General features: G+C 41.4%; 3 protein-coding genes across 3 annotated transcripts in view; all 3 read right to left on the bottom strand.

Moving 5' to 3' along the window:
- LOC139062580 (extracellular calcium-sensing receptor-like) overlaps window positions 1-105 on the bottom strand; it is a 5,696-nt gene extending 5,591 nt beyond the window's left edge. Inside the window, exon 1 of the mRNA XM_070543826.1 lies at window positions 1-105. This exon is cut by the window's left edge and continues 132 nt beyond it. Within this exon, the coding sequence (XP_070399927.1) occupies window positions 1-83 (83 nt within the window). The 5' untranslated portion in view covers window positions 84-105.
- A 615-nt stretch (window positions 106-720) lies between these two features.
- On the bottom strand, window positions 721-8,610 carry LOC139062422 (extracellular calcium-sensing receptor-like). Its single transcript, XM_070543249.1, has 9 exons — window positions 8,486-8,610; window positions 7,842-8,136; window positions 7,633-7,719; window positions 7,279-7,548; window positions 5,038-5,244; window positions 4,668-4,943; window positions 1,930-2,157; window positions 1,725-1,848; window positions 721-1,643 (listed from the first exon to the last, which is right to left on the bottom strand). The coding sequence occupies exons 1-9, from the start codon at window positions 8,593-8,595 to the stop codon at window positions 721-723; spliced, it is 2,520 nt and encodes an 839-aa protein (XP_070399350.1). The 5' UTR covers window positions 8,596-8,610.
- Window positions 8,611-11,385: 2,775 nt separating this feature from the next.
- The window catches only part of LOC139062423 (vomeronasal type-2 receptor 1-like), an 8,906-nt gene continuing 2,511 nt past the window's right edge, over window positions 11,386-17,780 (bottom strand). The window contains exons 3-12 of the mRNA XM_070543250.1: window positions 17,574-17,706; window positions 16,182-16,356; window positions 15,615-15,909; window positions 15,398-15,484; window positions 15,020-15,289; window positions 14,198-14,404; window positions 13,841-14,116; window positions 12,763-12,990; window positions 12,560-12,683; window positions 11,386-12,480 (exon numbers count right to left, since the gene is read on the bottom strand). Of these exons, the coding sequence (XP_070399351.1) occupies window positions 11,558-12,480; window positions 12,560-12,683; window positions 12,763-12,990; window positions 13,841-14,116; window positions 14,198-14,404; window positions 15,020-15,289; window positions 15,398-15,484; window positions 15,615-15,909; window positions 16,182-16,356; window positions 17,574-17,706 (2,718 nt within the window). The 3' untranslated portion in view covers window positions 11,386-11,557. The remainder of the gene's footprint in view (window positions 12,481-12,559; window positions 12,684-12,762; window positions 12,991-13,840; window positions 14,117-14,197; window positions 14,405-15,019; window positions 15,290-15,397; window positions 15,485-15,614; window positions 15,910-16,181; window positions 16,357-17,573; window positions 17,707-17,780) is intronic.

Here is a 17,780-nt window from a genome sequence, read left to right on the forward strand (position 1 = left end):
TGTAAAAAACAGGAGGTGGAGGACTTAGCAGCAGAAACATTCAACATAATCAAAAGTGAGGATACTAGCCTTAAAGACTGCATGACATTTGTCTGGTTCAGGTATTTCTTAAGCCCAGCCCTAATGCTTTTGTCACCATTTCAACCCTTTTTATTGATTTGCTGTTTATTCATACTTCTCCACCCCTCCAATCAGGGCAGAAGCAGCAGTGTGGGCAGGGCCTAAAACGTCTTCAGGATCGACTCAGTGCTGAAGTTGTTTCTACACACGAATACAACACGGTAAATACCACATAATGCAAAAAAAATTGTTCCTCCGATGAAATTTGCTGATAAATGAGGGCACATGTTTAACACAACTCAGCTAATCTTTTATTTTATATAGCAGCTTACAGACGTGAATTATGTCATCAAAGGGCTGTTCAGGAATAGAATAAAAGCAACAGAGTTCAGGTTACAAGGTAAAATAATATACAATAGTAGCAGCAGCTAACCCACACAGTTAAAAACCAGAACATAAAGGATGTTTTCAGCCTCGTTTTAAAAACTGCCGTTGACGAGGAAAGCCTAACAGATAGGGGAAGATCGTTCCATAGTTTATACCCGCTACCGAGAAGGCCCTGTCCCCCCTCGACTTCAGCCAGGTTCTGGGAGCCAAAACAGCAACTGGTTCCTAGAGCAGAGCCTCCGAGTAGGGATTATCTTCCCCTAATATTTATTCCTAATATTCAGAAGTGCCCTTAGTGTTTCGTCCCATCAGGGCTTTCTTTGTATTTCGTTCTGGTTTCAGCAGGATTATGTAACATTTGGGTCCAAACAGAGACACCAAAATGCCAAAACTGGAAGCCAGGATGGCAAACACCTCCACTGCATCTGCATATTTACCAGGTGAGCTGATATAAGCAGGAACAAAGGCCACCCACACGGCACAGAAGATCAACATGCTGAAAGTGATGAGTTTGGCCTCATTGAAGTTGTCTGGTAGATCCCTCGCAAGGAATGCAATCAGACAACTAATGATAGCTAGTAAACCAATGTAGCCCAGTAACACAGAAAATCCCAGAACTGAGCCAATTGCACACTCATAAACTATCTTATTATTGTGATATTGTGTGTTTTTATGTGGGGTTGGTGAGGATAAGACAAGCCAAGTAGTGCATATTGCTCCTTGAACTGAGGTAAGAACGAAAACTGTTCCTCTCTGCTGTGAAACACCAAACCACTTAAGGCTGGCGCCACCTCCTGGCTTGGAGGCCTTGAACACAGCCAGAACCACCATGGTTTTAACCAGAATGCATGAAACACAAAGAACAAAACTGATCCCAAAGGCTGCATGTCTCAGCTGGCATGTCCACAGTCTGGGTCGTCCAATGAACAACAGCGAACACAGGAAACATAACTTCAGTGACAGCAGCAGCTGAAAACTCACTTCTGAGTTGTTGGCTTTGACAATGGGAGTACTGCGGTGATGAATAAAAGTCCCTAGAACAACAGCACAGATAAATGTGCCCATTAATGAGGCAGCTGCCAAACAGATTCCCAGAGGCTCCTCGTAAGACAGAAACTCAGTTTTCTTGGGGACACACTGATCGTGCAGGGGGCTGGACCAGAAGTCTTCTGGACAACTGAAGCACTCCACAGAGTCTGAAAAACGGGTCAAACATTTCTTTATCAGAAACAAATCTTTATCTGGTAGAAAAATATATAAATAAAATGGGTACTTACTGGTGATATTGCTGATCTTTCCTTCAGAACAAGAGATGCAGTCAAAACAACACACAGGGTCTCCCTTCTTTCTCACCATGTGGGTACCTGGAAGGCAATCCTCACTGCACACAGATCGTGGTGGCTATACAAAAGATTTTGTGCATGTTTTTCTTGTTTTTACTACAATTATAAAATTTTAATGTAAGAAAACTAAGCCACTTACCTTTTTTGATTCAAAGTTCCAGAAGATTTTGTCTTCATATAGCCTGATTTCTTCACCTGTGAAGTCTGACATCTTAAAATCTCCCACGTTCAAGAACTTTGTTCCTCCATCAGGGAGCCACAGCCAGTTCATAACATCATAAATAGGTAAAGCATCCCCATTTTCATCAAATGACACCTGGTCACCAAATGATGTGGTGAAATTGACCTTTTCCAGGTAATACAGAAGCTAATGACGATGAAAATAAATTGGAAAATCAAAAGGGTGTCAAAAAGTAATCATTTCATTAACAGTGTAGGATTCATATCTAAATAATACGACTCATTTTAAAATACAAACAGACTTCTACAACTGCTGGGACATTACTTCATTTATCTTTCTACTCAGTGTCTTTTCATCTCTTCTGTAGGACTGTGCAGAGTTGGTGCCTGGCACACCCTAGATAGGTGTCCATCATCGGAGGCACAGAGAAACAACATAATCAATCATTCATGCACATGCATAGCGATAGTTACTCAACAATTATTCACATGATGGAGGCAGTGCAGTGATGCAGATGTTGAACCAAAGAGCTAAGCGAGAAACCAAACCTCTCATTTTGCTGATTGTTTTTAATCCCAGTGCTCATCTATAGTTATGAGCTTTGGGTAATAACCAAAAGACAGAGATCACTACAAGCAGCTGAATTTAATTTTCCTTGCAGGGCAGCCAGACTCAGCCTTAGATATAGAGTGAACAGCTCAGATATCCTGGAGAGAATCTGCTCTTCTGTTTTGAAACAGGCCGGTTGAGGTGGTTCGGGTATTTTTTCAGGATTCCTCCTGGACAACCTCAAAGGGAGGTGTTACGCTTGGTTTATGCTTGACGCGTTTACTTTCCGCTTGGTGATGCGGCTCGCGGATGGAACGCGCTTCACAACTTGCAGCGTTTATGGTTCATGCGGCTTGTCTCTGCGGTGAGCCAATATTCTCCCAAACTGTAGGGGGCAGCATGGAGCTCTACGACATGCATCCAACACTACACCATAGTAGAAGTAAAAATTACTGTTGTTTACAACATGGCATTCCAGCATTTTTTAACAGTGTCCTTGTCTTTTCCGACAGTGCGAGCTATTTCTCTCCAAGAATTATTAACAACATGTTGATCAAATGTCTATATTTACGAACCTCTGCCATACTAGTTCTTGCCAGTCCGCCATGTTTTTCCACGTCCGACAGTCCGCGTGGTTAGAAATTTTCCTAGGTGCGCGGTGCGGAAAGTTTGGGCCGTGCGGAGGCGCGGTGGAGGGGCGTGGTTGTTAAAATGATGCAATTTTGCCGCGCGGAGCCGTGCGAACCTCGTGGACACGTCAAGCATAATGGGCTTGACACACGGGAGGCGACATCGCCTCTCCTCCATTCATTTTCAATGAGACATGCGCGACAAAGCGATAATCGCGGGTCTCCCTCCTACCAAGCGAAACGCGAAAAACGTGCGTGTGAAATTTTGCGCTCGTGCACGTGTCGTGCACGGACGACCCAGCGACGCGATCCCAGAAAGTTGAAACATTTTCAACTTTTCATCGCTGTCGCTCGGACGAGGACCAATCAACGGAGGTTTCATTCACTGACCAATGAGCGGACATAATGCTCCACACATCTCCGAGCAAACATGAAGGAGAAGTTGATTATTATTATGTTTTATATAGTAAAATCAGAAGTAAGATTTCACATAACTCTAGCAGCACCTGGTGAAACATATCTATCGCTTTATTAACTCTGAACCGCTTAAATAACCTTAATTCCCTCCAACCTGACACAGCCAAACAAAACAACGGAAGTTTCAATTTCGTCCTGGAACAGAACGCGTAGACGGCTTTGCCGCTGGCCGCTGCCGCGGATCGCCTCCCGTGTGTCAGGTAATAAAAGCGACAGCGACAAATTTCGCTGATCGCGGTCGTTTGTCGCCTCCCGTGTGTCGAGCCCATAAACCAAGCTTGACGCTATGGGCATATCATGCCACTGAAAGCCCCCAGGTCAACCCAAGACACACTGGAGAGATTATATCTCCGTCTTGCCCAGTGAATGCATTGAGATCCAATCAGTAAAGCTAGTGCAGGGATCATTTGGGTTTATCTGGTGGGGCTGCAACACCCATGAACTGGACCCAGATAAGTGCAGGAAAGAGGACGCATGGACAGACGGACATTCATGCACACACTTGCATATACTGACTTGCACATACTTACTTGCCAATGCTTGATGTACATGCTGAGGACACTGATACATGGGGAAAACACCCACATGGATGACACCAAAATATACAGTACAGGTCAAAAATTTGGACACACCTTCTCATTCAATGTGTTTTCTTTATTTTTATGACCATGACCATTTACAAAGGGGCCAACAAGTGCTAAACACCTCTGGGAACTTCTTCAAGACTGTTAGAAAACAATTTCAGGTGACTACCTCTTGAAGCTCGTCAAGCGAACGCCAAGAGTGTGCAAAGCAGTAATCAGAGTAAAGGGTGGCTTTTTTTTTAAGAAAATAGAATACGTTTTCAGTTATTTCACATCTTTTAGTTAGGTAGATTACCCCACATATGTTCATTCATAGTTCTGATGCCTTCAGTGAGAATCTACCTATGTAAATGGTGATGAAAGTAAAGAAAACACATTGAATGATAAGGTGTGTCCAAACTTTTGGCCCGTACTGTAAAACATGGCACATATTCCAAAATAACTAAGTGCTTTATACCTGCCATGGCTGAAGTGTTTGTAAAGTTGTACAGCTGTTCTCGCTGAAAGGCCCTCTTCCTGGCTCACACTGCAACATATCATCAAGGGCGTATGCCAGAGCATACACAGCCTTGTACACATTGTACTCAGGCCGGAGGTCAGAGGTGTAAAAAACCTCTGTTTCCACACTCTGTAAGTCTTCTTCTCCAGTGCATAGTGTTCCCCCATTCTCCACCCAACCTGCTGGAGGTGGTGCAAATCTGCACTGAAAGGTGAATTCCCAAAACTGGTTCACCTGTCATGAATACAATAGTGTATTTCACAGTAGCAGAATTGCACTGCAGTTATTTTAATAGAAATACAATATTAATCATAAATTGGTGACTCACCATGTTATTTTCATTGCTGTTGTCGTAATGTAAATCAGGGTATATTTGAAACAAGAATTCTCGGAGGCTGGGTATTTCTCCTCGACGTATCGCAATGCCCAAGGTGCCACCCAGATATGGAATAAAGTCAGGAATCTGAAGCACATCAGATGTGGTCCAGGCTTCACTTGCCAACCACTGCAGGCCTGTCAGATTTTGCCTCACCACCTGTTTATCAAATACGTTCTCAGCTTATCGCAACACTTTATTAGCACAAAATAAGATTAAAATGGAAACAATAAAGAGATACTTAGCAGTTTTGGATTTCTTCTAGCACCCCCTAGAGTTTAGATGGTGAAACCAAAAGTGAAATTTATCTCCTCACTCTTTATTTTTTAACACCTTATTCTAAGAGCTGAAATGTCTCCTCAGCCTTCATTAGTGTCCACAGGTGCGGGGTCTATGTGACATTTCATTAACCCTGTAAGGATTACTTTAGCACATATTGGCTAAGTAAAAATATTTGTAAAATATGAAAAAGTGGCATAATATGCCTTTCACTGTTTCCTTTTTATTTATACCTAGGGATGATATTAGGAATGTACAGGCTTTCATGCTCTAATGAAACTAAATAATGACTTTATAGAGTATGTGTGTTATAATAGTAGAGGCTAAATTAAAACAAAATTAAATACAAAGTACTATGGTGTTTGAAGATGAAGAGCATTAGCTTAAAGGCAAAGTTTCTACTGGAAAATATAAGTGAGACCACCAGTTTTTATTTTTATTATTAGAAGAAAAATTGTGTTATTTTGTAAAATATGAGATATTTATGAGTTTATTTGGTTTTGCTTTTGTTATTTAAAAGAGATTGTGTGTTTGGAAATGCTTTCTCTAATTATGAAAGAAATAGTTTTGTGTTATTAAAATTTTTCCCTAAATGAAAGATTAGGGCCAAGTTTACACTTCTGCCTACTCATTTAAGATAAGATAAGATAAGAACAACTTTATTTATCCCGAGGGAAATTCTTGTGTCATGTACATGCTCAAAGCAGTAGGAGAGACAAAGGAACAGGTGGAATAGAAATATGATATACAATATATACAGTTAAAATAGTCTACAGTAGTACCCTGTAGGATAGTGCAAAAACAAACAATCGCATATCTCAACAAATAAATACACGGCTGCATCCTTGTGAATAAGTAATTAAGCCGTCGGTGCAGGCGATTCACAAAAGTGATTAAAGTATTGTGTAATAGAATAAGGGTTTGTAGCAGCATATGATATGATGGGGGAATAAAAATTTAGTGAAATAACTATATGTTCTGTGTAGATGTGTTCACTGAATCTGAATATGACTGAAAAAACAAGTGAATAAGTATTTGCCTCCATCATAGAAGCCATTTTTCTTGCCTTCTTCTAATTTCCACTAAATCTTGCTTTCTGCCCAATCCTTCAGGATGGAAACAGCCTTCACAGCATCTCACTGAAGCCTCCCAGATCACATTGTCCAACTCTCAAATCCGTGATCGTCCAAGCTTTCCTCTGATAAATCACAACAGCCTTTCAAATTCTGAGCAAAATTCATCATTTTTGTTCAAAATAGCCTTCTTTCGCAACAAAGCATATCCAGTTTACTTAGAAAGCCACTTTAATCTCAGACCACTCTTTTTTTTATTCATCTTCTCTAATTTATATGTTCTGCTTTAAGAAAACGGAGTAATACATAATTAAATATGGGAAAAAGGCCATCCATTCAGTAGCAGCCATACATCCACACCACAGTACTAAAGCAACAGACACTACAGTAACTACACTCACACCTCCGTCTTCCACCTTCATTAGCTTGTCTCTTTGTAATACTTAAGGACGTTTAAGGCTTGCCCAACGCTGGTCAAAAACTTCAGATAAAGTTTGGTTTAGATTAATAAAATTTTAAAATTAGCTTGAAAAGCTTTTCCAGCAAACATAACATAGCTCATTGGTTTAAATCCACGGTCGGGTCATACTAAAGGCTATAAAAATGGAACCCAACGCTTCACAACTTAACACTCAGCATTAAGGTGTTCAGTTCTGGGGTTAAACCACCAAATGCTTCCTGAGCACAGCCGTGTCTGCAGCTCACCGCTCCCCAAATAGATGGGTCAAGTGCGGACAATAAATTTCACCCACCAGTGTGATGACTCGGACTTTACTTACATAATAATAACATAAATTTAAAAGCTCATAGGCCTACATAATTAATGCATTTAAATAACAACCTCTTCTAATAGGTTGAGAATTGGACCCTCATGTGCAAACCCAATGACCACACGAGCTGTGGATCTCTTCATCACATCAACAATCTTCTGCAGTTCCTTCAAGTCTTTTTCCCAGGGCAGCACCTCTACATAAGCCAGACAGGCTTCACCAGACACGCTCAGATCCGACTGGAAGGATCGGGCAGCGTAGCGTCCGTAGTCATCATCACTGATCAGCAGCCCTGCCCAAGTCCAGCCAAAGTGCTTTAGTATTTGAATTAGAGCTCGAACCTGAGAGAGCAAAAAGTCAGTAACAAATAGAGAAACATGTATATTTATATGTGTAAAAAGGCTTTTTTAATCCAAAGTTTTAACCTGGAAAGAATCACTCGGTATTGTCCTAAAAAAGGATGGAAATGTCTGCCGGTCACTCAGGCACGAACATGTGGCATAATAACTCACCTGTAAAAGAAAAAGGATACATTGCTCTTAACATGACAGGCTGTTGAGGTTCAGAGAGCAGGCGTTTGGAGTGAAATGACATTTTAAAATGTGAACAATGGATGGTGAAGATGAAAACTTACTATAGGGACTCGGTACAAGCCTAAGACAGACGAGATGGCAATAGCACTTGTAGAAAAAGAATCACCCACAAGCCCCAAGACTGGAGGGCTTCCTACACAGTTCTCATCTGTCACAATTTCCTCCCGTTGACCACTGATCAGCGCCAGAGCTGCACGAAATCCAACTCCAAGGGTGAGGCAGTTATCATACAGGCTGTACCCCAGAGTCACGTTGGGTAGCAGCTTAGAGTTTCCGTTGATCTCATCGATAGTAAAGGCCATGGTCAGGGCAGATCTCATCCCTTGAATGTCAAAACTAACACAAATAAAACAGGAAACTATGTTCTTTAAGATAAATGTGTCATCAGTTTCATTATGCGAACCATTATTCAGAATTACATTAACAGCATGATATCAAAAGGGAAACATGTGTTAATAAAGTAGAGAAGAATAAATGATTAAATAAATGTATGAATGCAGAACAATAGATGATACGTTTCAGCCCTTTTAGAAATCATATTATTTTTATGATTAGAAAATAAATATGACATATATGACATGAACACTGCTGAAAGACAAATATCAGATCATCAAATATGGTGAATTTCATTAAGAAATATTTCCTTCTCAGTGTCTTTCGGTTGCTGTGAACCCAATAAGCTCACCCATAGCAGGTAAGTTGTTCTGGCTCAGAGTCAAAAGACAAGTCAGGAGAGACAGAAAATACGTGGATTTGAAAAATCCCTCCCAGCACCACATCTCCAGCCTTGTGCATCCCATTTAGATGAAACTTTCCTTGTAAATGACAGGAGGTTGACAGTAGAGCGGAGGGTGAAGCAGCTTGAACATACATGAGTAAAAGCAGGCAGATGAGTGTTAAAGGTCGCATCACATCCATCTAGCTGAGCCAGATCAGGATGTTTGTCTACTCACTTCATCCTTTTTATCACCTATTTTAATGTGCTATTATTTGCCACCCACCAGGGCAGAGAGAGAGAGAGAGAGAGAGAGAGAGAGAGAGAGAGAGAGAGAGAGAGAGAGAGAGAGAGAGAGAGAGAGAGAGAGAGAGAGAGAGAGAGAGAGAGAGAGAGAGAGAGAGAGAGAGAGATCTGGGCAGGGCCTAAAATTCTTTTCAGACTGATTCATTAAAATGTTAAATTAAAACTATGAAATTCTCACAAACCTTAAATTGACTTGCTGTTTAGTATTTTTCCTTTACACCACCCATCAAGGCCAAAAACAAACAAACAAACAAACAAACAAACAAACAAAAACCTACAGGAGACAGCCTAAAATATGTTTAGGACTGATTTAGTGTTCAGGCTGAACAAACAATATTTTTCAAATTCAACATCCAGAAAAAGGAAAATTTAGCAAAGTCAAAAGTTTTTCACCTGAAGCTGTACAAGAAATATGCATTTATAGTAACCATAGTATGATTCCTGTGTTTTTATACCCATTTGACAAGAGGAGAAAAAGATTTGAAGAACATCTTGACTAGTAGAAGCTAATAGTTAGCATTAGCAACTAAACAGCACAGGAGAACTCCTTCAGGCTTGTGTTATTTGTGGAAACAAAACATCAACGTTGCAAAGCAAACAGAGTCAGTGGGAAAGTTGGGTTGCTGTTAGCCAATCAGATCTCCCAGAACTGGAAACCCGCATTACCAGAGGAAATGAGAGAGTGCTAAACAGTTGTTGCCGTTTCTCAGTCTTTTGTTGTTCATGACTTCAAACGGTGTTTTTCTTTTCGGGGCTCTGGTAGTTTGTCCTAAAGTTGAAGTGGTAGCAGCCGGCTGTTTCTCCTTCTATGGTATTATTGACCAGCAAACTTCCCACACCAGTGGTGTTGCAACAAGCGCAAGTGCGTAGAGAATTGAGGACCCAGGGGAGTGCAGCAGTTCGGCGAGACGGTTTGAAACATTGATTTAGACACCAGAGTGTGGTATTCATTACTTTGTGCGTGAAAATGTTCTTGAATATAAGAAAACTTCAGACCATTAATAGGAACAGCATCTAGCGGTGGAACGGGGGAACCGCAGCACTGAAGGTCTCAGTCGTCCACACATGCCCCTCACCCACAAATTATTTTACCCAATAACTAAATATGTCGGTGGAAAAACAGCTGTGTCACATAGTTGGTGCTAAAACACCCGACGGGAATCTGACATTGAAGAATTAATTTTATGTTTTTAGTAATAACTATTTTTGCTCTTCCCATTTTAATGATGTTCTTAATTGTTTTTTAATTAATAAATATAATATTTTATTAAATGTTATTATATTGTGTTTTAGTCCTTGTGAAACACCTTGTGATTTTGCTAGATAAGATTGTTTCTTATTATTATTATTAAGGATTTAAAAGCGTTTCCATGAGCGCACTGAAAGGAGATTTTTCTGCAACTTGTTTGGTTCTTTTGCACTCCGGCAGTCAGTCTCTTGATCTCACAACAGTTTTCTTTTTTTCCAGGTAGAACGTGGGAAATCCCCTCATGTACTGAGGACATAACATGACCAAATATGGTTAAATGAGGGCATTTCTGTATGCAAATGACTGAGAACGGACACGAGTACCTGGGTACGCTCAGGTGGGCTTTATCATCATGCATACGAGAGGCCACCGCACGTTTCATTAGTCAGGATTTTGACTGTGTGTACAAACATCCTAAATTAGGTTTATAGGCATGAATGTAGGAATATTTCTACAAAAGTTTGATGAATGAGGAACCAGGCTTCTTAATGGTCCATTCAAATATATGGTCAGACTACGGAAGTTACATTTAAAGGGACTTTACGGAGTTTTGAATTTTTATGCTCGCGATTGCCCCCTCAGGCCAAAAGCGTAACGGCAGCTTCAACAGCAGGCTCGTGCACGAGGTGCGCATGCTGTACGTGCACACTCCTTAACGAAAATAACAGCTGAGACAGTCAGCTCTGTGTGTGTGTGTGTGTGTGTGTGTGTGTGTGTGTGTGTGTGTGTGTGTATGTGTGTGTGTGTGGCCTGGAGGACAGAGGACAGGAGAACGTGCAGCTAATTAAATAATTTGGTTCTGTAACTTTCTCTTCAGCACAGCCGACAAAGGTTTATGATGGGTCAGTCCTCCTGCATGCTCAGATCATTCCCTTCCCTTGCTTGAAAAATTGTTCCAAAATGAAAGTTGAACCCACATCCTTTTAATCTGTGAATTCAATGCCGTTCGGCGAGTCTCAACTAAAAATTTGGGCATCTTACTGTAAACAAATATACCATTAATGTAAAAAATAAACTCTAAATAAACCATGTGCACATCCAGAATCAAACCTGGGTCTTCTGCACGAAAGTCCGACGTCTTACTAGGAGAGCTATCGCACCAGTGACATCACTTGTATCTGTACCATTTAAGAACGGTTTGGAGGGCTATGCCTGAGCGTGAACGCGCATGAAGCAGCCTGCTCGACCCGAGCAGCTCTCTTTTTCTGCCAGGGCTCATTCTACAGGACCAGGGCATTACAGGAGAATGTATTAAGAAGAAATTTATTATTTCTATACAAGTTTTGGCTGTCAAACTTCCAGAATGCCCCTTTAAGAAACAAGCAGCTTGTGGTGGTTGACAGCTCTTAAAAAAGAATTCAATAGGGTTGAAAATACATGGTAGAACAGGGATAACATAAAATTGCACACAGTTACCGGGCAGCACAGAAGACATAAACGTCAGGTTTTAGTTAAATTCACTCATTGTTTTTGCAAATGTATTTATCCTAATAGTCAGCAGCTCTCTTGATGTTTCGTCCCATCAGGGCTTTCTTTGTATTTCGTTCTGGTTTCAGCAGGATTATGTAACATTTGGGTCCAAACAGAGACACCAAAATGCCAAAACTGGAAGCCAGGATGGCAAACACCTCCACTGCATCTGCATATTTACCAGGTGAGCTGATATAAGCAGGAACAAAAGCCACCCACACGGCACAGAAGATCAGCATGCTGAAAGTGATGAGTTTGGCCTCATTGAAGTTGTCTGGAAGATCCCTCGCAAGGAATGCAATCAGACAGCTAATGATAGCTAAAAAACCAATGTAGCCCAGTAACACAGAAAATCCCAGAACTGAGCCAATTGCACACTCATAAACTATCTTGTCATTATGGTATTGCATGTTTTTATGGGGCATGGGTGAGGATAAGACAAGCCAAACTGTGCAGACTGCTGCTTGAACTGAGGTAAGAACGAAAACTGTTCCTCTCTGCTGTGAAACACCAAACCACTTAAGGCTGGCGCCACCTCCTGGCTTGGAGGCCTTGAACACAGCCAGAACCACCATGGTTTTAACCAGGATGCATGAAACACAAAGAACAAAGCTGATCCCAAAGGCTGCATGTCTCAGCTGGCATGTCCACAGTCTGGGTCGTCCAATGAACAGCAGCGAACACAGGAAACATAACTTGAGTGACAGCAGCAGCTGAAAACTCAGTTCTGAGTTGTTGGCTTTGACGATGGGAGTACTGCGGTGATGAATGAGGATTCCCAGAACAACGGCACAAATAAATGTCCCCAGTAATGAGGCAGCTGCCAGACAGATTCCCAGAGGTTCCTCATAGGACAGAAACTCAGTTTTCTTGAGAACACACTGGTCACAAAGAGGGCTGGACCAGAAGTCTTCTGGACAACTGAAGCAGTCCAAGGAGTCTGGAAAGAAGGTGGTGTCCAAAACCATTAGAAAATAACCAACAGTGCAGCAGAAGATTTTATAAAAATTGACTCTTACTGGTGCTATTACTGATCTTTCCCTCGGAACAAGAGACACAGTCAAAGCAGCACTCTGGTTCTCCCTTCTTTCCCACCATGCGAGCACCAGGAGGACAGTTCTCACTGCACACTGATCGTGGTGGCTACAAGAAGACAAATGAACTGCAGTTGGCTCAGTTTGCACTGCACAAGGTGTAAATAAAGCAAATGCTGGTTGATAACCTGTTTGGATTTAAAGTTCCAGAATATTTTGGGTTCGTCAAGCTTGATTTCTTCCTGATTCAATGCAGATTTTTTAACATCTCCCACGTTACAGATTTCTGTGCCTCCATCAGGGAGCCACCGCCAGTTTATAATATCATAAATAGGTAAAGCATCACCGTTCTCATCAAAGGATACCTGCTCTCCAAACGGTGTGGTGAAATTGACTTTTTCCAGGTAATAAACAAGCTAAAAGAAGAAGGGAAATCAAATATGCGAGCAAAACCACAATACCAATTCTACTGTGGTACAGTATTTAATATATAGACACATTTTAAAGTAAAAATACAACCTTCAACAAACTACTGAGTTTTAAAATAACAGATTTAACAAGGAAAATCTACAGGGGCATTGCAGCCTTTTTTTTCTTTTATTTTTTAATGCTTTTAACATGTTTTTGAAAACATTTTTTTCCTCAAGTGGTTTGCAAAAAGCTGGTCCCCATCTCCATGAGGTGGGGCACACCCAGGATAGGTCATCAATCCATCACAGGGCCACATGAAGACAAGCGTTCACACACGCACACGCACACACACACACACACACACACACACACACACACACACACACACACACACACACACACACACACACACACACACACACACACACACACACACACCTTTTAACTTTCTATAGCCAATTCCTGACATCTATGCACATTTATTGGGAGGACATGGACATATTTGGAGTGTTACTTCTGGCTCGTGGGACCACAACTTAAGGCGGAGGTCTGGGCACATGGTAATGTTTTTCCAAAATGCCTCACTAAAAGAACGAACAACCAGGACCTCCAAATGGGATCTCTCTAGTCACTCTGATGTCTTGCTAATGTTGCATTAAGCAGGCTTTTATGCTGCACCAGCAGGTGCAGCCACTCAGTGCGATTACAGGCTGCACACAGCCAGACCAATGATTAGGCATTGGGGCGTTGGCAGGGACATGACAAGCAGCCAATCAGCCAAATGTATGCTACAAAAAACAAAACAAAGAAAAACAGCATAGCATTTATTCAAAGAATGGATCAAAGGTTTTCTACCTGCCATGGTTCTAGAGTTTGTACAGTTGCACAACTGTTCTCACTGAAAGGTCCTCTTCCTGGCTCACACTTCAGCATATCATCAAGAGCGTACGCCAGAGCATACACAGCCTTGTAAACATTGTACTCAGGCCTGAGGTTAGAAATGTCCAAGAACTCTGTTTCCACACTTTGTAAGTCTTCACCTCCAGTGCACAACAATCCCCCGTTCTCCACCCAACCTGCCGGGACTGGTGCGAATTTACACTGAAAAGTAAATTCCCAAAACTGGTTCACCTGTAACGAGTGAAATTTAAATGTCAAAAGATCCGAATTAATCTGTGGTAATTAACCAAACTTTATTGATCAAAAACGCACTAAATTATTTTCATTGCTGTTGTTATAATGTAAATCAGGGTGAGTTTTTAACAGGAAATCTCTGAGGGCTGGGATTTCTCCTCGACGAATAGCAACACCCAGTGTGCCACCCAGGTACGGCATGAGCTCAGGAGTCTGAAGCACTGCCGCCGTGGACCAGGCTTCACTCGCCAGCCACTGCAGGCCTGTCAGCTTCTGCCTCACCACCTGTTTAGAAATCAAATGAGGTCTCAGGTGGTTACAACAAAACAGGAATGAATTATTCAAGGCTTCCCCTGATAAAACTGCCAAGCTATGATGTTTTTTATAAGCACGGACATAGTTTTGACTTTAGGGGGGGGGGGGGGGGGGGCACCGACCTCGAGGATGGGGCGGAGGGGCTTTACAGTGAGAATAAAAAATATGTATAAAACTACAAGCTCTTTTATGCAATGTCAAGAATGCAAAGTACACAGGTGGCAGTAAAAAAGACTCGTAATACTTTCAATTCAACATTGTTTTTCACCTTGTTAGTTATTTTCATTCCTACTCCTATAGCGTAATATTGTTTTTGAACGATACAAAGTCCAGGGGGCAAAATTGAGTTTGAAAAACGAAGGGAGGAGCATGTAGCCCCCCCCCCCCCCCCCCCCCCCCCCAATACTACATCCATGCTTAAAAGTAATAGAAAATATAAATTATGTCATGGTGTTCATGTCATACTGATTTTTCTAAAAAACAAAAAGCTAACAAAAACAGATCACCTGCACTATTAGCATCAGTAAAATTGTTGTAAAATACTTCAAATTTAAATTAAAATTTAAAACACAACGAAAAACTAACCTCCTCCATAAGATTAAGGATGGGCCCTTCATCTGCAAACACAATGACCACACGGGCTGTAGATTTCTTCATGACCTCTACAATCCTCTTCAGTTCAGTTAGGTCTTTTTTTCTGGGCAAAATCTCTAAATAAGCCAGACAGCCTTCATTTGATGAACTCAGATCCGACTGGAAAGATCGAGCAGCGTAGAGCCCGTAGTCGTCATCACTGATCAGCAGCCCTGCCCAAGTCCAGCCAAAATGTTTGAGTATTTGAATTATAGCTCGAACCTGAGTGAGCATTAAGTGAATATTTGACAGTGTGCGCATATCCTTTTTTTCAAGCATACAATTGTTTAAAATTTACATGTGAAATCTTTTTACAGTTTGTGTTTTTACCTGGAAAGTATCACTTGGTATTGTTCTAAAGAAGGATGGATATTTCTGCCGATCACTCAGGCACGAACATGTGGCAAAATAACTCACCTGTGAAAGATATGGGCTTTATATCATCACTGATAATGAGATGAGCTGTTGAAACTAAAAGAGCAGACATCTGACGTAAAATAAACTTTTTAAAAATGTAAAACAGAAGACAGTGAAGCTGAAAACTTACTATAGGTACTCTGTATAAGCCTAAAACAGAGGAGATGGCTATGGGAGTGTGAGAAGAAGAATCACCCACAAGTCCGATGACTGGAGGGCTTCCTAAACACTTCTCATCTGTCACGGTTTCCTCCTGTTGGCCACTGATTAGTGCCAGAGCTCCACGAAACCCAACTCCAAGAGTGAGACAGTTATCATACAGGCTGTACCCCAGAGTCACGTTGGGTAACAGTTTGGAGTTTTGGTTTATTTCATCAATAGCAAAGGTCATGGTGTGGGCCTTTCTCAATCCTTCAACATCCAAACTAATAAAATACCATTACATGTAGAAAAATACTTCATAATGCGACACATTTTCAACATATACGCATTTCCTCAATCAGCTTCAGCAAACAAGTACGGGAAGAATCGAAGTATTTAAATGAAAACAGAAATTTGCTAAGCTGAAAATACTTTTTATATAGGCCCCAAAAATATTGATTGTAAAAACATATCTGATAACGAAATATACATAGAATTGTAGTGTATAATTCATTTAACAAGTTTGCATTTGTTGCCATGTCCCTAACATACTCACCCATAACAGATGTGTTGCTGTGGCACAGAGATAAAAGTCAGGTCAGGGGAAACAGAAAAGTAGTGAGCTCGAAACAGTCCCCCCAGCACCACATCTCCAGCCTTATGCATCCCATTTAAATGAAAATTTCCTTGTAACAGACAGGAGGTGGACAATGGAGAGGAGGATGCAGCAGCTGAAATATGGAAGTGCAACAATATGAGCAAAAGTAAGCAGATGAGTTTAAAAAGCTGCATGACAATTGCCCAGTAATGTTTTCAAGAATTCAGCCTTTGTCGACTTGATGTTAAGTCTTTGTCTCTTCCACCACCAATCAGGGCAAATGTATAAGTGTGGGCAGGGTCTAAAATGTGTTTGGAAGTAATTTCATCATCATTATCATCATCATCTGTATTTCTATAGCACTTTCCATCATCCAAGAGGCGAAACAAAGTGCTGCACACTTAGAAATGTTTTAAAACAACACTGACCCAGTAATGGCCAACAATAAAATGTACATAAAAACAGGAAAGAAAAGCAAAGAATGTCGGTAAAAGACAAGATAAAATAAGTTAAGTACAACTGGATAAATATTGTCTAAAATTTGTTGAAAAATATAGCTAACTCATGTGCTGAGGGAGCGCCACTGTTTAAAAGTCAGTGTTCATACCACTCTTTAAAAACTGACAGTGAGGGTGCTTGTCTGGCCATGAGTGAAAGGTCATTCCACAGCTTGGGGCCAAAACTAAGAAAGCCCTACCTCCTCTAGTCATGCATTGTACTTGTGGAATGACCAGTAAGTCTTTCTGTGATGGCCTAAGTGCGCGTGAAGGGTTGTACCCGGTGAGTAACTCAGACAGATAGCTAGTACTGCCCTGAAGAGACTTAGAAACTACAACAAGTATCTTCAACCTGACTTGGAAAGATACTGGAAGCCAGTGCAGATTGGCCAAAATGGGCATGATGTTTTCCTGCTTTGTGGTGGCAGTCAGGAGTCTAGCTGCAGCCTTTTCAGCAAGCTGGAGCCAAGCAAGTGAAGCCTCGTTAACTCCAGAGTAAAGGGAGTTGCAATAATTGAGCCTAGAAGTTATGAAAGCATGGACTACAATCTCTAGGTGGGCTTGCAACTGTAGCAGCTTGATTCTGGATAGGCGGCGAAGATGGAAAAAGCAAGACTGTACCACTCCACTGATGTGATTCTCTAGCTTTAGGGACACATCCAACTTCACACCCTGGTCAGTGACTAGCTCCTTCACGAAAGGGGACAGTGAAGAGAGGTTGACTTCCTGCTTAGTGGCACAACTAGCATTTGGACTAAAAACAATTACCTCTGTTTTACCCTCATTAAACCTTAAAAAGCTAGAACAGACCCCCGAGGAACCCCCCAGGAGAGGCTGGCACAGGTTGAAGAACCTTTGTTGCTAAGCTTCACGCATAAGCTTCTCTCTGGGAGATAGGACCTAACCCAATCCAGGGCATGTCCAGTGATCCCCGCCCACAGCTCAAGCCAAGATAACAGGATCTTGTGGTCCAGTGTCAAAAGCTGCTGAGAGATCCAACAATAACAGAATCACAGTGTCCCTGAGAAAATGTCATTTAAACCCTTAAACCCTAAAAAAA

This window comes from Nothobranchius furzeri, chromosome 13, assembly GCF_043380555.1.
Source record: "Nothobranchius furzeri strain GRZ-AD chromosome 13, NfurGRZ-RIMD1, whole genome shotgun sequence".
In the NCBI taxonomy this organism is placed as follows: domain Eukaryota; kingdom Metazoa; phylum Chordata; class Actinopteri; order Cyprinodontiformes; family Nothobranchiidae; genus Nothobranchius; species Nothobranchius furzeri.